The following is a 20,378-nucleotide window of genomic DNA, read 5'->3' on the forward strand; positions in this document are numbered from 1 at the left end:
AAGCTACCCTTTACTACAATGGTGGAAAGGTGTTGAGTCATCGCATGATGACGTGATTTCGAACTCCGTCAGTGGCTAATGTAACATCAAATCTTACAAAATCTATCATTTGACCAAAAAAAAAAAAAAAAAAAAAAAAAGGCAAAACAAGAGTTGAGGAATAACGACCATACATGTATAGTGAAAGTTTACAACAATATTCAGAGAGGATGCTTTGTTTTGTTTCATCTTATTCTTCTTTCTGTGATAAATAGCAGAATTCAAAGCTCATGGAGAGCACATCAAAGTCATTTATCAAGTGGCCATGGCGCCCCTGCCATTACTGCTTCAATCTCCGATATTTCCCGAGGAACGTTTGTCATGTTCTTACAACCGTTAGCCGTGACAAGCTACAAAATGCAGAACCGAACCGGGTATAAGCACATATCACCAGTACAGAGAAAATAAGATATGCATGAAATCACAAAGGCTGAAGTGAGATAAGCAGCATGCCAGCATGTACAGTTTTAGGCATAGCATAGGAATCATAGGGTTCAGAAAATGGGGTACCACATCACTTTCAATTCGAACTCCACCAAAACCTTTAAACATACTAACTGCTTCATGATTGAAGAACTTGGTAGTATTTGAGTTTCCCATAGCTGGAACCAACAAAGCATCAATGAAGTAGCAACCAGGCTCTACCGTTATCACCTACAGAACAACCCACCAAGACAAAGCGTCAAATGCAATAGAATTCATTTTCGCCAGGGTTCAGAAAATAAAGATTCAGAAAACCGGTGAAAGGATTTGATATTTAATTATTTATATATTAATGGGGAAAAAGGAATAAGAAAAACAATCACGCGAAATTTGATACTAACCATTCCCTCTTGGAGTTCTCTTGTTGTACGTAAAGACTTCAATCCAGGTTCTTTTGATCTCTCCGTTCCCTGCAAATTATGCAGTTGTTCCCAAGTTCCACCAAGGAGTAACGCCAAAATTATTTAAAAAATTAATTCTGAAAGATAAACCAGAAAGGTATAGAATAACTTGTTGAAAATAACCTTTGGGTAGCCACCAGGATCATGAGTGTCAATACCAAGCAAATGCCCAAGACCATGAGGCATAAAAACAGCACCCAGTCGTTTGACCATCATATCATCAACATTCCTAGAACCAAGAACCATGAGCAACTTATGTAAAGTTATCCTCCCGAAACTAGTGAAAACTTGCACATAATTGGAACACTAGAGTATACAATTGAGATACAATGATTGTTACCCGACTAGGATCCTCCCTCTCTTCAATGATTCAAGAATAACCTTTTCTGCTAGTCTGCAAATTATAAGGAGGCAAAGAGAATCAGAATTTAAATGATATTTGCAAAAGCCTAAATATTTTTCGTAGAACTTAGTTGACTTTAGTCATACTTATGCATATCAAGCCAGCTTACTCCAGGCTTCATTGTGGATATGACAGCATTGTGAGCATCAAGGACAGCCTGCAAAAGCAAGATAATTAGACACGAAAAGTAAAAATGTACTAGAAAATCCTATAAATCGTTGGACGCAGAAATTTGAATGTTGTGTAAACTAAAGCAGGCGCTACACACCAGTCAGGAGCCATAAGCACACACATCATGCATGTGTGCACACTCGTGCACCAAAACAAAGAGCAAGAAGAAAAATTATAGAAACGAAAAATGCGACAATAACGCTTAATGCACTTACATTGTATATAAGTGCTTGGTCAGGGGTAAACTTTCCGTTCACCTGCATATAAAGTTGAAAGAATTCTGAGAAAACCTCAGGGAAAATTCAAACAAATACGCATTGTCCACAGTACCATAAGAAGTGTCTCCTGCTTACTTCTATTTATTACCCTTCAGTTCAGAGAACCTCAACCATAGCTAAAAGAACAATTTCAAACAAAATGCACATACTCACTGGGTAAGAACAAGTGATGTCAGAACCATAGAAGTTGTATTCAGCTCCCATATCAAGTAATGCCAAATCTCCATCTTCCAAGATCTGCACAAAAGATGTTACGAGTTTTAGCTAATGTTCATAATTTTGACAAAGTACTCAGTAGTGAAGTATAGTGTACCCTGTCATTCGGAGCTGCTGCATGCCCATAATGGAGAACAGCACTGTATTTTTAAAAACAATAGATGTTTTAGCAATATTTTACAGTTGAGGTTTAACCTCAATATCAATATATTCATATCCTATAATGAAATAAAAATGATCTGTTAATTACTGGAACCAACCGGATTATTGGGACTACCTCATGGAAACAAAAACAATAACTTTTGATGATGAAAAGCCTACCTATTATCACCAGTAGCACAAATACATGTGTACGAGCAATGTCTACAGCCACCATACATGTAGGTGTGGTGAAGAAACATACTTTCCAGCTGATACTCATACATGCCTACCCTAATTTTTCCCATGACCTGGTCAAATGGAAGATTGCAAACATGACTAAGAAAAAGAGAGTCAAGTTTTGAAACATTCTGATGAGAAAGAGCCAGAATCAGGATTTCAAAGTGCACAAAGTTCATGCGGTAGTGAACTAACTGATCCATTCCTAACTCCTAAGCTGCTTCTTGCTATTAGAAGTACATAAAGGGCATGTACTCACAGATATACTTTCAAGGATGATATGCAGAAGTGTTAAATGGAAGTTTATTTATTAAAATACATATATGATGTATATATCAAACACATTTCTGCAATCGAACATTTTCATAAAAGATTACCTCCACATGAGCTTCAGAACTTATATCATTGGCAAACTGGATAAGGGCAAGCTCCATATCTGATTTTATAACACGGCATTCAGTCAAAACTGGATGCAAGGTAGTCAAATCTGTGTCAAACTTATCAATCCCCTATACAAAGATTAAGAATATATATTAAAATTTAAGAATCTACTTTAAGAATATGAAGTTTACTTTACAAAACCAATGAAGCTTGTTACCAAGTCCTTAATATCATCAAAACTATTGAGGGAAACATATATACCTATTTCAAGGTAGTTATGCTATCAGTCAAGCAACAACAACAACAACAACAACAACGACAAAGCCTTATCCCACTAAGTGCGGTATGCTATCAGTAAAGCATTATAGAAAAATTTGTTTGAAAAGGAGAATGCAACATGTCATTACCATATATTGTTGTTATTAATTTGTTTAACTATTCAACCTAACACCTATCACTCTCCAAGGCCAGCCATCTTAACCATCCTAACCATGAACTTGTGTAGCAAGTCTTATTCTGAAAGTATTATTTGAAACAGGGCGTATACCTGAAACTCCGCGGGTTTCGAGAATAGATCACTATCAGTGTTGATCCCATGCAAGAGAAACAATACAGGTTTACCGGATCCCTTGTATTCATCATGCAAAACTGTTGGGATCTCATCAGTATAGTGTACCGTGCTAACCATATATCTTTCCTGCAAATGAACAACACAAATGTGAGCTAACGACAGGTAATGACTGCATCATATGTTGATAGAGAAATGTATTAAAATTAACAATCACCTTGAAGTAAGATAAAGGCTTTATCTCTCCCAACCAAACGGCATATTCAGCAGGCAATCTCGGAGCAAAGAGAACAGCCTTCCCTGTTGCAATGTCCTTCGGGAAAAATGGAACAAAAAGATCAGTTCCGAAGAAAAATTACGTGTGACCCACAAAAGCTTATCTATTTCAGCTTCAACATCACATAAACAAACACCTAACAAAGATAAATTCACGTTCGAGAACAACCCGAATGTCACAACTATATGTACTTACTATAGCTCCATAGAAACCAGGCTCTCTTACGCCAAACAAGTAAGCAAAGTAACTCTCTTGTCTGTAGCAAAATCAAACACTAATCAGAAAATAAGCAAACAAATCATCCATCAATAAAAAAAGGCATTGATCTTTCTAAACCAAGTTAAATTAAATGGAAAATTTTAATCTCTAATATTAAAATCTAATCACACTGGATAATCAAAATGTCCATTTTACATGCTGGGATTCCATTAAATCAAGTAATACTTAATCATGCAATGCAAAAACCGAAAGCTCAGCTGAAAATTAATAATAATTTGAAACATGATTAATAATATTAATTATTTCAACTGGGTACCTGAAGAGCTCGGTGTGATCAGTGTCATAGCGATTCTGCTCTTCGCCTCCCTGAAACAAGAAGTTGATCAAAACCAAAGTTTATTAATTTTTTTTATGAAATTTATTGAATCGAAATTAACGACGAGAAAGTGGATTACTTGGAGGAGAACGAAGCCGTAGAGGGGGCGGGAAGATTCAGAGAGGTGGCGGCGAAGTGAATTGAGGAGCGTTTCGCGGTTGGTGACGTGGAGCTCCGGCGGGACTGGAAGAGGAGTGAGAGACGACGGCGGAGCCATGGGAAATGGCTTTTCTTTCCAGGCCAAAAATGGACCCACAGACTTACTTATAGGGATTTGAGATGGATTCAGCCCAACAGCTTTATCCTCTATTTTGGGCCTAGACTCAAGCCCACTTCAAGCTCATCAAGGATAATTGATTTTGGCCCGGCTTATGAATAATCTAGGGTTTCTGTTTATTTGTTTATTTATTTATTGTATGAATTAATAATATGAGCCCGTATGAAAACTATTTTGTTTTTCAATTTTTTTTTTTTTGTCAAACGATATATTTTATTAGATTAGATGTTAGATTAGTCACCGATGAGATTCGAACCCACACCATCATGCAATTTTTGGAAATTAAAAACTTATTTGTTTATCATTTTTGAGTTTTCAATAAAATGCAAGAATTGATGATACATTTTACCAATTTAGTTGATAACATCAGGGTGGTATATAGTATAGAATAATACTTGACTTCTTGTATGTAAGAAATCATTCCTTATCCACGACGTGAAAATATTTCACTATATAAGTGTTATAAGTCGAACCATTTTTTTTCTTTATCATCATCTAACATTCATCTCTAGAAAAATTCATTCAATTTGCAAACATTTATTTTAATGAAAAATAATATTTAGTTATTGTATGTGTCGAACAAATCGACACTGTTATTTTAACATCCTCATGATGGACTTTTAATTTGTTTGATTGATTGGATGACAATATGTCCTCAAAATTGAATAAATTGTTCTCTAGATGATCTTCATATCATAATAAAAAGAATAAGTGGTTCCGATTATAATGTATGCATGTATGATGAAATAATGTCATTCATTACAGATTGTACGGTTTTATGAAACAGTGTGCTAGGTTGAAATCAGTAGTCAATCCTATTTCCGATGGGAACAACTGATACTTTCCAATATTTGAAAAAAGCCAGAAGTCTATAGAAATTTTAGTTTTACATGTATATGCATTTGCATGTGTTTGAATTCAATTTACGAGGCCTTACTAGATAGAATTAGAATATTATGAACAATTTCATGAGTTCCAATGCAAAGAAAAGATATGTATACATGAGATGAGATGATTGCCAATCAGCTAGCTGATCCTGCGTGGTTGCCTTGTTGGCAAGGACATGTATCTATGAATTCGACCTTTTATGTTGATAAACTATTATTTTAAGAATTAATTTGAGATTCTTTTAGAAATATCAAAATGACTGAGACAATTGTAAATAATTTTTACGATGCATGACTAAAAAGGTTAAGAAGTACTTTTGAAGTCTCAAAGATGCACATATATATTCAGTGCTTTTTGAGATTCGGAAAGAGCTTCTAAAGGGATTTTCATAGAACACTTGTTTTTCTTTTTCTTTTTTTATAGAAATTTTGTTGTGTTTATAGCAAAATAGTTTTTGCTGATAATTCTTGAGCACTGGTACTAGTCTTCTCCACAAGACCATTCTGAAACAGGCCACAAGCCAGGTAGCTAGTTTTTTATAAGTATTCAATACAAACGTATTTTCATCTATAAATGTGAACCAAAAGCTCCTCGAATGAGTATAAAAAATGTGACTAGACCATATGATCATTCAATATTCATGCATATGATCAAATGATCAATCATATATGCATGTTTAGTATTATTGAATTAATTAAGACTTTAAAACAAGAAAGAAATCTTATCTCTAAGCCTGTGTGTGCATGGATGTTCTTGGATCACAATTTAGGAATATAAGAAACTTCAATAATACCGATTTGTAGCTATACATTATCTATATACCCGTAATTAGTGCTCCCCCAATAATTTTGAAAAACTCAGACGTACAATACACTATACATGCATTTTTTTAGAGAGAATATGGGAGGAAAGCACATGGTTGGGACAAAGAAAATTCTCACAAAAAGATGATTCTTGGCACATGAAGAGACATTGCTTAGAATATCTATTATGTGAGAATGTGAGGACAATGTCCACAACGATAAGGGATAAAATTACACAAGGGTTTATAAGAAATTGGGTAACTAACTCTTCATATTACCAATTAGTTTTATGGTGGAATCTCAATTTTCTTCATGCTACTAGAGTAGGTTATCGCACATGTATTAACCAAAATAAAATTGCAAGTTAAGGGGAAAATAAAAAACTTTGATTTTATTATTTGCATTATTGGGAGTCAAAGTCTATGTGGACGATGGTGGATCGCATTTCATGCTTTAGAACCGAAACAAACAACATTAAGAAAATGGGATTATATTGGCAGCATCATGTATACAAAGAGTTATATATTTGTGTACGTTCTAAATACAAGGCTGACGATTTATTTATATGCAGAAGCAGAAAATGCAGGACAAACACCTGGAAGATATATATATATATATAACTACAATGATGTGGTGTGTGTATATATCGTATCAAACACATACATTATACGTGAAAGATATATATTAATGTTCATAATGTTTTCTCGAAGAACAAACACGAATAATGTTGATAGGGCAATAAGTGGAACACACCAATACATCGAAACATCAACAATTCAAATTCGTTTTTTTAAAGTAAATTATCGAATTTGTTGAATTGGCACAATCTTTCTCTTATTTGGGTTTACTTTTTTAGTATTTTTGGTGACAGACATTCCCAGATAATCACACAACTGTATATAACTACAATGATGTGGTGTGTGTATATATCGTATCAAACACATATATTATACGTGAAAGATATATATTAATGTTCATAATGTTTCCACGAAGAACAAACACGAATAATGTTGATAGGGCAATAAGTGGAACACACCAATACATTGAAACATCAACAATTCAAATTCGTTTTTTCAAAGCAAATTATCGAATTTGTTGAATTGGCACAATCTTTCTCTTATTTGGGTTTACTTTTTTACTATTTTTGGTGACAGACATTCCCAGATAATCACACAACTGTATATAACTACAATGATGTGGTGTGTGTATATATCGTATCAAACACATACATTATACGTGGAAGATATATATTAATGTTCATAATGTTTCCACGAAGAACAAACGCAAATAATGTTGATAGGGCAATAAGTGGGACACACCAATACATCGAAACATCAACAATTCAAATTCGTTTTTTCAAAGCAAATTATCAAATTTGTTGAATTGGCACAATCTTTCTCTTATTTGGGTTTACTTTTTTACTATTTTTGGTGACAGACATTCCCAGATAATCACACAACTATATATAACTACAATGATGTGGTGTGTGTATATATCGTATCAAACACATACATTATACGTGGAAGATATATATTAATGTTCATAATGTTTCCACGAAGAACAAACACGAATAATGTTGATAGGGCAAAAGTGGGACACACCAATACATCGAAACATCAATAATTCAAATTGTCACATCCCGGCCCGGGCCCGACTCCACCGTAGCACGATATTGTCCGTTTTAGGCCCCTACCACACCCTCACGGTTTTGTTTCTGGGAACTCACACGAGAACTTCCCAGTGGGTCACCCATCTTAGGATTGCTCTTGCAAGCGAACTCGCTTAACTTCGTCATCTTAGGATTGCTCTTGCAAGCGAACTCGCTTAACTTCGGAGTTTCGTCACCCATCTTAGGATTGCTCTTGCAAGCGAACTTGCTTAACTTCGGAGTTTCGATGGAACCTAAAGCCAATGAGTTTCCAAAAGACCTCATGCTAGGTAGAGATGAGAATATGCATATAAAGCTTACAGGATCCACTTCCCTTGGGCTATGTGGGATGTTACAATCCACCCCCCTTAAGGGTCTGACGTCCTCGTCAACACACTTCCGGCCAGGGATTGGCATTGATACCAAATTGTCACATCCTGGCCCGGGCCTGACTCCACCATAGCACAATATTGTCCGCTTTGGGCCCTTACCACACACTCATGGTTTTGTTTCTAGGAACTCACAAGTGAACTTCCCAGTGGGTCACCCATCCTAGGATTGCTCTCGTGCGAACTCACTTAACTTCGGAGTTCCAATGTAACCTGAAGCCAGTGAGTTCCCAAAAGGCCTCGTGCTAGGTTGAGATGAGAATATACATATAAGACTTACAAGATCCACTCCCCTGGGTGATGTGGGATGTTACACAAATTCGTTTTTTCAAAGTAAACTAGCATTTGCCTACACACTTTGTGTGTATGAACACATTTTTTTAGAAAATGAGAAGGAGAGAGGGAGAGAGAGAACGTGGGGGGACTGTTGGGTTTTTGTTTTCGGTTTTTGTTTTTTAATTTTTTTTATTTTTAATACTAGAGGTATTTTAACATCACCTGTAGGTGATGCTTCAATAAAAAACAGTAAAATTTAGACCTGTGAAATTACATTATTGCCCATCTTTTTTTTGTGTGATAGAAAACTAAGTAGTTTTTTCATCATCTTTTGGCTGACAAAAAACATTTCATTAGTTAATATAGATTAATAGAGATTATCGAAATGTGAATTGGCACAATCTTTATCTTATCTGGGTTTATTTTTTTTACGATTTTTGGTGACAGACATTCCCAGAGGAATAAAACTAATCACAATTAGAGAGTGAGCCCCAATACCGTCGATTTGGGACTATCTGATTGGTGAACCATTTCCGTTGACTAATGACTCCCTGCCATCTGATCATGATACCGACTTTGTGCATGCCAGTCCATTTATAAATTTAGGGTTGGAAATGGTCCACCCCATGCATATCAGTACAAATCAAACCGCTAGGGACAATCAATTACTTGGACCACAAGGAATTAAGGCATTTTAAAGCCCACTAATTGATGGTCCTTAGTGGTGGGCATTGGCCATGTGAACTGAATCGTATATGTGTGGTACGTACCTCCTAAATTGCCCTATCATTGAGCTTGCGGATTATATACAAAACCTACAGGGGCCCACTTTGTGTTTTTAAGCTAAGTGCATTTGCTTAAGGATGCTTTAATTTGTGTTGTTGATTTGCCTAAGCACGTAATTAGCTTTTTAAGATGGTTCTTGAAACCTAATTGCCTTCTTTCGTTCTTTGCCAAATTTCTAATTGTACCCATAATGTCATAGTCTTCTTTCTTTATTTCCTTTTATCTCTTATAAGGTTATTTAAGTTCCATCTTTCGCATTTGGTAATTCAAATTCCGTTACAATTAAATAAGCAGACGTTGTATTCTTACAAAGAAGAAAGAAACATTTTTTGTATCAATAAAGGTTAGGGGGATTTAAACTTGAGACTTCTTCTCATTGAGAAGTGAGGAATAAAGAAGAACGCTTGATTAATCTTACAAAGAATAATAAGTTAATAACACTAGTCATGTTACACTTTCACTTCTTAAACTAGAGATGACAATTATACCAATAGCTAGTTGACGAAGTGAAAGTAAGCTGAAAGATGGAGTGACCAATAATTAGTTTAAGAAGTTTCGTGAGGAATGTAGAAGAAAAAATAACTTGTGTTATTAACTTATCATTCATAATTCCATACAGGGTAACTTGATTCGTACGTGTTATCTATTTGGACTTGTTTTATAATAAATCAATACGTTTTCAATGTGTATATATTGCATATTGCAATGTGTCTATTTTAGCCAAATATTAATAAAAGCAATTTTGATAATTTGGAAGTGTTCCTAACCCTAATTAAAATATTCATATAACAGTTGTTGTGTCTGAACTTATCTAAATTAGCATTAGATTTATTTTTGTCTTTTGTTTGTTTTTTTTTTTTTTTTTTTTTGTAATCCATGGATTAACCATATATAGCATTGAGATACAAAAGAAGCTAGCTCGTTACATTAGGTTGTGGACATGGGCATAGTTTGTGGCCTCAACTAAAGGATCATCATAGACATAAATGAGATGTAGATACACGACTTTGAACCTAGTTTTTGGTTCGACAGTATAAAATTTCCTTGAAAATTTCTTGCATCGAAATTAATTTATGCAATCAAGGATATTTCATGTGCTCATGCAATCTAAAAATCTAGACAAAAAATGAATTCAAGAAAGTAAAAAAAAAGGTGAGGGAAATAATAGCCACCATTTGGGATATCATGGGCCACACTGCCATTTGCTTTCTATTGCCTTGAATGGGATTGCAGAAGAAAACACAGCCCATTGACGTTGAAAACACACACACACACACACACACACACACACTCTCTCTCTCTCTCTCTCTCTCTCTCTCTCTCTCTCCCTCCCTGTGTGGAAAATGAAGTGTCCTTGTTGTGAAGCAGAGCATATATAATTAAGATTCGATTTGTGGTTGCTTCACCAAGGCAATTCGGTCGGAACAAAGCCTTCCATGCACCTTGATCTTGTAATCATCATGAATTGTCAAACTTAGCTCATGCATTATGTTCGGGCGAAGATTTCTCTGGAGAGGGATCCTCGGATCTCAGCACAGTTCCTCAAGGGATTGGTATTTTGGATGTGTTGTTGGGCTCTTACTTGTTGATGTGCTACAAGAAGATGATAGAGTTAGTTCTGAAATGTGCCACTGTGGGGCCTTAGGAGTAGGTCTTGAGGCTCGCAATCAAAACTAACTAAATGCTAGGTGTGCCACTGCTATCCTAGTACAGCAGATGTAGAACAAGTGTGTTTAGTCGATTACTTGCGCCTCAAGTTACTCAAACTTCTTGTTATCAAAGGATTGTCGTGGATGGGTTAAGTCCACATTAAGTTCTTTTTCTTGCCTTGTGACCAAGGACTTTTAGTTCATAGTCTTGTATGTTCGAATAAAGGTAGTCCAAGGCCTTCTAAGTCATTTACTTGGCTCTTGGTTGATTTTAATGAAAGCATAGTCATTAAAATGACTAGATCTAGATACAAATGAGACTCTTAAAGTAGGAAAACTGATGGAAACAACTTGAATACATACTAGAGAATGTATTAAGTAATAGATCTACAAATTCAGAAAACAAACAAAGAGCTTCAGGTAAGATTTCACCTTGTTTGTCAAGGTTGAACTTCTTGCAATCACTTCTCTTTGTGTTAACATGGGTTTATATGCTAAAAAGGAATGTATGGTAAATAAAATTACACGAGGAATCGATATTACGATGGTTGAAGGTAGCAGAGCTTTAAACTAGAGAAAGATAGGCTTTCTAAGGAAATCTAGACAAGAGATAGCTTGTTGCTAAAAAGGACTAATATGGGTTGATTTCAGCATTTGGATGCAAATCTGGCTTGAGAGTAGAGTTTGTATGTTTGTTTGTTTAATTGGTTGAGTGTCCTTGTCTCTAGGGTCTCTTCCTCCTTTTATAGGCAAATTAGCCCGACTATTGTAACTTTGTTCTTGCCTAAAACAACTTTAGAGGGTAATGAGTCATTAGCTTTTTATTTGCAATGCCACTAGAAAGTGTTCTTTGGTAGGTAGTAGGTTAGTCTCTATCACTTGTCACTTCAGTGGCAAGCACGAGGCTTGCATTTTGGCTGAGAATGCCTCAATTTGCTTCTAGGCTTGGTGCTGGGCTTAGGGCAAGTCTCCTTGAATTAGGTATTCTTGGGCTTTTATTCATCTAAATCCAATGTTCAAATATTAACCCAAACACATTCTCCCATAACATCGTACCACCATATGTTATTCCCACGCTAATCGCAACGCAATAAAACATGCAAACGGGAACAAAAATCCCCATGAATTTGAATTTTGGCTAAAAGACACCCTTTTCATTGGTGTTTGTTATAAAGAATGGACACTAACATTGATGGCAAACCTCAATTGCCACCAAATAAGAGAACATGTCCTATAAAAAAGTCTCTATTGTGACAATCACTACCGTTTAATTATGGCACGATAAATAGTTAGGCCTCTTGAATATTTAATACTTGTTATTTATGGTGCCAATTCGGCATTGGTGTCAAAGTTGTAATATGCTTTAAAAAAAAAAAAAGGCCTTGTAGTCTGGGCACCCAAATTATAATTTCATTCCCATTGATGATTATAAATTTTTTTATTTTTATTTTTTATAATACTCTATTATTGATACAAAATGAGGTCTCTTTCCAATGAATGGTAATATAAATGTAGAAGCACAGTGGTTATACAAAGTATTCTAATATACAATAAAATTATCCCATCCCAAACTCATTCTTCAACATTGATTTAGCGATATCCCGCAAAAATAATAAAAACCATCATTAGAATACAAGACACTTTGACACAACAAACAGTTAAAAGTTAGAAAATGGGGAAGGAGTGCAATAACACCATAGTATTACAATAAACCATGAATGCCTAAACAAGAAATCATCTACTTATATAAGAATTGAATTTCACTAATTCACGTGGGTCGGTACTTAGATTATTCAGTCCAAAGGCTCCGTGATATGTCCTGGAAATGGTTGGAAGCCAACAACAATTTAATCTGAATTTGCCAAGAAAATAAATTACCTCAAGGAAACCTCTTGTGGCGGAAATGGTCCAAAGCTATTCTAAATGCCAACACAATAATAATTAAGAAGCAATTCAACATTTATTTGTAACCCTCAAGAATACAAAAGAAATTCTGAAACTTAAGAAAATTCTCACAACTTGATATTATATTAATGACTACAGTTTGCAAATTGTAGGGAAATCAAACTTTGTTGCACAATGCTCCTTGCTCATGTCTATCATTATACACAATCAAACTACTCCAACATGCACGAAAATGCAAATAACTTCATCCATGCTTGTAGAATTAAACAAGGCACAAAAAGAACCAAAATATACAATATATTCCCAGCATAATCAAACTTACTTGCAGAAAGCTCTTTGCTCAATGTGTTCTACACAACAGAGGGGCAAAATAAGTTAGCAACCAATAACAAAACATAATAAAGGGAAAAATTATACGATATACGTGAAAAAAAATTCACCGCCACCATCCTCATAAGCAAGATCAATCACATTAAATTCAAGCCCACACACTTGGAATAAAAATAACAAGACTAAGTTAAATTATTATTATTATTACTATTATTGATAAATTAAGACGACTAATTTAATATGGACTAGCACTTGCCAAACCAAGCTATTAGGAATCCTTTGAAAAAAGAAATGGTGTGCTTTGATTTTTACAGTAACACTCGTAAAATCGATCAGAGGTACCAAATTGTAAAAATAATATCTACATTTCCTTGGGTTGTCTTTCAAAAGACGAAATAGAGCCCCTACATAATTATTTTTCTTTAAGTGTAGTTTGTAGAAATCCGCACTGAGGAACTTAGCTAATAACTATAGGGTTTAAGGACCCCAATGAGGAATTCTTGGTAACCTGATACATGTGTGTGTGTGTGTGTGTGTGTATCAAACTGGGGAACTAAAGCACAAATAATACACAAAAATCCTTAAAATCTCCAAATAAGTACAAAGTAATACATTAAAAGAAAATTTCTCTATATAATGAATACAGAGAAACCTTAGCTGAAATTTTAAATACAGAACCTGCATTCAGATTGAAACACCACATCTAAGCCAAACACCGGACTTGCAATACCAAAACACCAAATTTTGACAATGGTGACGGTCAAATTTACAAAGCCACTGATGAAGAAGGGTGTCCTCAAAACGGTGCCCTATAGCACATCTTCTAGTAGTGGCGCACAATCGTCTGATGATATTATATCCACTTCCAACTGCTCAAAGGTTGACTTCCAACAACACTGATATTGTCCTCAACTTGGTAAACTTGGTAATTACCAAGTTCACAATCCATCAAGTGTGGGGTAGGGTTTTATCACAAAAAGCCTCGGTATTAGTTGGAGTGGGGTTAGAATATTTAAACTTTTATTTTTTCAAAGATACGATTGATGTGAGATAATGGAATTATGATATTTAAACTTTTCTTTTTTCAGAGATACGGTCGGAAAACACCATCCAGATTTTTGGGCTGTGATAATTGGGTTACAATTAAACATGCCAACTCTTGTTTTTTTCCTTTTTACAATTTGGGAAACCCTAAATTAATCCTACCACTAGTTACCTAAGAAGATGCATATTATATAATGTAGATATGAATTGGCTTTTAGTGACTTACTTGCATGTAGTCCTTGAGAGCAACATTGAAAGACAAACTTTGGCCCTGTATTCAGAAAATGTTGACACAGTAGCTACTAATGCGATTACAAAAATCTCATTAATCATCAAAGTAATTATATAACCCCCACAGCCTTTTTCCTTGTTTAATTAATTAATTGATTAAATTAGGTTAGGGCTACATTGATGCTGCAAAAAGGCCATCTGCGACAGTACAGACTGTGGAGTTGTTCCAGCGAATTGGTCCGTCCTTTTCATACGTGTCAGTCCTAATTTCTGGTGTGCTTCCATTCCATGACATTTTCCTCAGTTGGAATGCACTTAAAAATGTGAACACTTTGTCAGCAATGAGCTTCTAATGCAGCCTCTTAATTAGTTCCTAATCGATTAACTTTATAACTGATAACTTGATGCAAATAAGAACACTTTCACTTCCATACATAAAACACACACACATGAAGACTTGAAGTGTTCTAGCTCTTTGCTTCCAATAATTTTCTTTTAAACATGTAAATAACTTTATTAATAATTGGTAAAAGACAACCCCACCATCCATTTTCTCTCTTTTTTTCCCTTTTTCTCCTTTTTCCCTTTTCTCTCTTACAAATTGAGTATCTTGTACATAGAAATATTATCTGATCCAGCAACTATCTCACATCTTACAAAATGGAATCATGCTCTTGAAAGTTTTCACATATCCTATAACAATATTTTAGTTGGGATGTAATATTTCTCGTGGTCCATGAGGGTTCATTTTCTAATTTTATTTGTTGTACAACCAATAATTTTAATGATTTCCAAACCAATGGCTGATTTGGATTTACATAGAGAGAATAAGAATTAGAGTCATTCAAAATTCTTGAGTTTTATGCGTTTATATATATGAGTATGATTCATTTTACTTATTAACTCTCCATATTTAATAGAGTTTATGTACTTAAAAAAAAAAAAAAAAAAAAAAAACTCTTCTGCACTTAAAATCCTATCTATTTTATGTTCTAAAATCCTATTTATTTGAGTGATATGTGTCATTTTGACTTAATTTATGTTTAGCTTTTAATTTTTATAGAGAAGATAAGTTAAAATCCGTAATCAAATACATAAAAATCAGGAACAGATAACTAGGAAGTTTGATACCCTTTCTTTAATTCCTCTATTTTAATTTTGAAGTCATTCTTCCATTGTTGTTAAGTTAACATATCCAAGGATAAAAAGCACCTTCCACTGAAAGAAGTGTAATTACCCATAATCACAATTAATTTAATTGCCATATGCACATATAAATGAAGTTCCATATCTGATGTAGACTTTTTGGTTGATACTTGTCTCTCCCTTACAGGCTGAAGTGGCCGATCCAGTCGTCGTCATCTCATCATTCCATTCACGTTCTGTCCCTCTGTTGTATGCATTAGGATTCCACATATTAATTGCAAATCTCGTGTTATCTCTTGCACATGGATTTTCACCGTCTTGAGCCCCAAAAAACCATATATTCTCTATATATTATTTTGCCATTAAAACCATTTTGTCTGCACAAATACACACATATGGACATATAGTCAAATACATTGTCCTATAAATAAAACACATACTCCTTTAGAGAATTTAATTAGATTATGAGATTATTATTGCTTTAAACCTCAAGAGTAATGTTATTCTTACCACAATTTTATATCACATTTCTTTACCATCTTAGGTGGCAGATGAGTTGGACAAGCTACATCATTTAATTTTAATTTTTTTATTAATTAAAATACTTAAATAATCTTAGGTGGAAGAATGAGACTCCTCGTATACCACAATCATCATTTAATTAACAATATTTTTATTAATTATTGATTAACATTTTGATTAAATGCTAATTAATTTAGATGATGCGCATGTCCAACTCATTTGCCACTTAAGATGGTAAAGAAATATGGTATAAAATTGTGGTAAGAATAGCATTATTGCACCTCAAAACCCTAGTTATGTATTTTGTTGCTAGGTATTAATATAGATGCATGTGTGATGTGTGGGGTCAGCAGATCTTCATGGAGCTTCAATTGTATGCAGCCCTAGATATCTTGCACACAAATCAGAATCTTAATCTCGGTATCTTTGTCCGGCAATCAAACTTAACCACTCTTAGATCTCTTCAAATAATAATTTTTACAAGCATTTTAATTTCAAGCGTAATTCGGGATTTAGGGTTTGCTCAGCAAGGATTTGACTTGTCATAGGTTGGGAAGTACATTGGGATTTGGAGAGAGAGTGAGAGAGAGAGAGAGAGAAACCTAACCATATATTCTGACTAATCTTAATCAGATCTTAGAAAGATTAAGAGAGAGAAGAAAGCCTTGAGAGCATAGCATAAAATTATTGACAGTTGTTGGGTACATGTAGGTGATGAGATTAAAACTACTTTATGTATGTAAAAGGCCAGCTTTGATGTATATCTTGCCTATGTCACAGAATCAACGATTGATTCTTCTTCTTTTTGTTTTCTCAATATACAGAACAGGCAAGTTGAGAGTACCATTTTTGTTTATTATTGTTTTATGCCATTGCTCTCCAAAGCGTTCCTATATATAAAAGTGGGTGATTTCAAAGGTTTTTCATTCAAACAATTCTCATTCAACTCTTTTCTCTCTCTATCTGAGTCACACCTACAGCTTTCTTGAAGGCCAAAGTGATTTTACAAGAAACCTAGTTATGGCTATAGATATTGAGCAGCAGAAGCAGCCTTCTCCTAGGCTATCAAAAATAGCTGTTTCTGATACTCATGGAGAAGACTCTCCATACTTTGCAGGATGGAAAACTTATGATGAAAACCCTTATCATGAGTCAAGCAACCCATCTGGAGTCATACAAATGGGACTTGCAGAAAATCAAGTGTGTGCTTCTCTTGATCGTACTACGATCATTTGGTTAACAAAATCCAGAAGAAAATTTCAGATTTTTTAAATTTTTAGAATTTTCATCTAATTTTAACTTTATTTTGTTGAACAGGTTTCGTTTGATCTGTTGGAAAACCACTTGGAAGAAAATTCCGAAGCCTCCACCTGGGGTTCAAAGGGATCAAAAGGAGTGTCTGGCTTTAGAGAAAATGCCTTATATCAAGACTACCATGGCCTTTTGTCTTGCAGAAAGGCAATGGCAAGTTTTATGGAACAAATTAGAGGAGGAAGAGCCAAATTTGACCCTGCTAGGGTAGTCTTAACGGCGGGTGCAACTGCAGCAAATGAGCTATTGACTTTCGTCATAGCTGATCCCGGTGATGCTTTGCTTGTTCCAACCCCATATTATCCAGGGTAAGAATACTCCTCCATCACTCAAACTTACTGACCTTGGAAGTTAAATGTTATCTTGTCAGACAGTCTCGCATGTCTTCCTTTTCAAAGTGTTTATACGTCAGATTGAGTCTGGACATAACATGCCAACTGGTGTCTGACAAGAGAATGCTATCATTTGGAAGTTACATTATTTCATGCAATTTTTCTGTGACTTTTTTACATATTGATCATCAAAAACTAATGTCAACTTAAATTTTCTTCTCCAGGTTTGATAGAGATTTGAGGTGGAGGACTGGTGTGAACATTGTGCCAATTCACTGTGAAAGCTCAAACAACTTCCAGATTACTCCTCAAGCTTTAGAAGCTGCATACAAAGTGGCAGAAGCCAAGAACATGAGAGTGAGAGGGGTACTATTCACAAATCCATCAAACCCACTTGGTGCAACAATCCAAAGGACAGTCCTTGAAGAGATTCTTGATTTCGTCACCCAAAAAAACATCCATCTTGTCTCTGATGAAATCTACTCGGGATCTGCCTTCTCATCCTCCGAATTCATTAGTGTGGCAGAAATTCTTGAAGACAGGCAGTACAAGGATGCAGAAAGAGTCCACATTGTTTATAGTCTATCCAAAGATCTTGGCCTTCCAGGCTTTCGAGTTGGCACTGTGTACTCTTACAATGACAAGGTTGTGACAACAGCAAGAAGAATGTCTAGCTTCACCTTGATATCTTCTCAAACACAACATCTCTTGGCTTCCATGTTATCTGACAAGGAATTCACGGGAAACTACATAAAGACAAATAGAGAGAGACTGAGGAGGAGATATGATATGATCGTCGAGGGTTTGAAAAAATCGGGGATCGAGTGTTTGAAAGGAAATGCTGGGTTGTTTTGCTGGATGAATTTAAGTCCATTTTTGGACGAACCAACAAGAGAATCTGAACTGACTCTTTGGGATTCCATGCTGCATGAAGTGAAGCTAAATATATCTCCAGGTTCTTCTTGTCATTGCTCTGAGCCAGGCTGGTTTAGGGTGTGCTTTGCCAACATGAGTGAGCAGACACTTGGGATTGCATTAACAAGAATACATAATTTCATGGAAAAGAGAGAGCGGGCTTGCTAGAATAAAGTTTCCTCTCTTTTATCTTCTTTTTTTCAGTGGTGTTAACCATTTTTTATTCTTTTGGAGGACAAAACCCAATTTACTCTTTCTGAATTGTAACAACTCCATCTTGTTTTCTTGCTTGAAAAAGCAAATTATTACACATTCAGTTTGTATAATCGATGGATATAATATTTGTTTTGGCGTTCTACTAATTTTACCTTTGACTTGTCTTGCAATCAACTGTGAAAGACTTAAGCATTAACGTATAAATGTTGGGATAACGTACATTAATGAAGAACCAGAAAACTAAACAGATGGATTACAAATTCTTCTTCTTATTATTATACCCCAACATGTATATGTAATAAACCAAATTGTTAACTTTTCCAGCTAATTCATATATAATCACTTCGAACCCTTATTGTATATATGAGGTAGAATTTCCAACCTTCGACAATTTGAGCTGAGTTTGACGTTGCATGTCATACTCATAAAACCTGGCTTGATTAACTATGCGAATGCTACCATCTTCCTTTTATGTTTTTTTCCTCAAAAATATATCTACCAAAAATCATCTAAATCTGAAATATTTTTACCTTTTAAATGGTAGTCATTTTAGTGTTTCTTTTCCAAATAATATTCTTCCATTTTCTTTACTATAAATGAATGTCTTAGTGGTTTTGGGTTTATTTAATTATTTGTAAGGATGATTTTATATATGAATGATAAGTTTAAATATAGACTGTTCGGATCGTTAAAAAAAATTACAAAGTGGGACTATAAAATGAGTGTCTCCGATACCAACAACATTGTTGGGAAATCCACAATTTCTAGGACATAGTTACTAAAATCAATTTCCTCAAATAATTTGAAAAAGTAGGTTAATTAGTATGGAAAAAGAGTTAGGATGAACTATATGATGGTGTGCACTGTGGACAATATGCGAATGGTTGAGAAATGTAAAATAATTGAGACAAGTCTCTCTTAATAGTTCATATTGGACTTCTTAACTACTTATTAGATTATTAATAATATATACACACACATATGTATTTATATTTGCATGCAATCAAGTGTTAAATTCAATTTTCGAGGTCTTATTTATACATATAACATTACATAAGTTCCCCTGCATGTATGAATAGATGATAGTTATGCGCATGCAGTTGAGCCTGTGCGGTTGCTTGGCTGGCAAGGAGGTGGAGTATATACTTCGATTATTGGAATTTAAAGAATGGAATAAATTTAAATAATAGAGGAATTTCTAAACCAGAAACAATCATGGTGTTGTGTGACTGATCAATTTGTGTCTTACAATATTCTTTGTATGTGCCTCAATACACTAATGGATAAGATGTTGAGTTTCTAATCATACGGCATGGGTTCGAAATTCTCCAATTTTATAAATTATTGTAATAATTTGAAAATTTTCTCCCTCTTTAAAAATAATAATATCTAATTACTGTCAAGCCTCTGTAAGTGAAGGTCATCATCTTGAATCACACTTCGAAGTACAAACTTGAAATATATACATATACAAATACACATATATATGAAAAGCATACTCACAAATGCATGTCATATCA

The 20,378-nt window shown here is 34.7% G+C and overlaps 2 protein-coding genes across 2 annotated transcripts; one reads left to right on the forward strand and one right to left on the reverse strand.

Annotated features, from left to right (window-relative positions):
- Positions 1-153: 153 nt before the first annotated feature.
- On the reverse strand, positions 154-4,444 carry LOC137731651 (Metallopeptidase M24 family protein). The gene is made up of 16 exons (XM_068470830.2): positions 4,270-4,444; positions 4,131-4,180; positions 3,791-3,851; positions 3,536-3,631; positions 3,298-3,447; positions 2,747-2,878; positions 2,313-2,440; positions 2,089-2,131; positions 1,929-2,012; positions 1,713-1,754; positions 1,413-1,483; positions 1,264-1,317; positions 1,047-1,152; positions 864-932; positions 550-693; positions 154-389 (listed from the first exon to the last, which is right to left on the reverse strand). Exons 1-16 carry the CDS (start codon positions 4,405-4,407, stop codon positions 288-290), a joined length of 1,470 nt encoding a protein of 489 aa, XP_068326931.2. The 5' UTR covers positions 4,408-4,444; the 3' UTR covers positions 154-287.
- A 12,093-nt stretch (positions 4,445-16,537) lies between these two features.
- Positions 16,538-19,004, forward strand: LOC137710045 (1-aminocyclopropane-1-carboxylate synthase 7). Its single transcript, XM_068449005.2, has 3 exons — positions 16,538-17,284; positions 17,402-17,703; positions 17,952-19,004. The coding sequence occupies exons 1-3, from the start codon at positions 17,105-17,107 to the stop codon at positions 18,808-18,810; spliced, it is 1,341 nt and encodes a 446-aa protein (XP_068305106.2). The 5' UTR covers positions 16,538-17,104; the 3' UTR covers positions 18,811-19,004.
- Positions 19,005-20,378: the final 1,374 nt, after the last annotated feature.

Source organism: Pyrus communis, chromosome 15 (genome assembly GCF_041283825.1).
Source record: "Pyrus communis isolate YQ-2024b chromosome 15, ASM4128382v1, whole genome shotgun sequence".
NCBI classification, from domain to species: Eukaryota; Viridiplantae; Streptophyta; class Magnoliopsida; order Rosales; family Rosaceae; genus Pyrus; species Pyrus communis.

Excerpts from the sequence above, each read along its gene's own strand:
- LOC137731651 (XM_068470830.2), bottom strand. The coding sequence starts at position 4,407 with ATGGCTCCGCCGTCGTCTCTCACTCCTCTTCCAGTCCCGCCGGAGCTC. Across the intron at positions 3,632-3,790 it reads CTGGTTTCTATGGAGCTATA|GACATTGCAACAGGGAAGGC; the intron begins GTAAGTACATAT and ends TTTTTCCCGAAG. Across the intron at positions 1,318-1,412 it reads AGCTGGCTTGATATGCATAA|ACTAGCAGAAAAGGTTATTC; the intron begins GTATGACTAAAG and ends TATAATTTGCAG.
- LOC137710045 (XM_068449005.2), top strand. The coding sequence starts at position 17,105 with ATGGCTATAGATATTGAGCAGCAGAAGCAGCCTTCTCCTAGGCTATCA. Across the intron at positions 17,285-17,401 it reads TGGGACTTGCAGAAAATCAA|GTTTCGTTTGATCTGTTGGA; the intron begins GTGTGTGCTTCT and ends TTTGTTGAACAG. Across the intron at positions 17,704-17,951 it reads CCAACCCCATATTATCCAGG|GTTTGATAGAGATTTGAGGT; the intron begins GTAAGAATACTC and ends TTTCTTCTCCAG.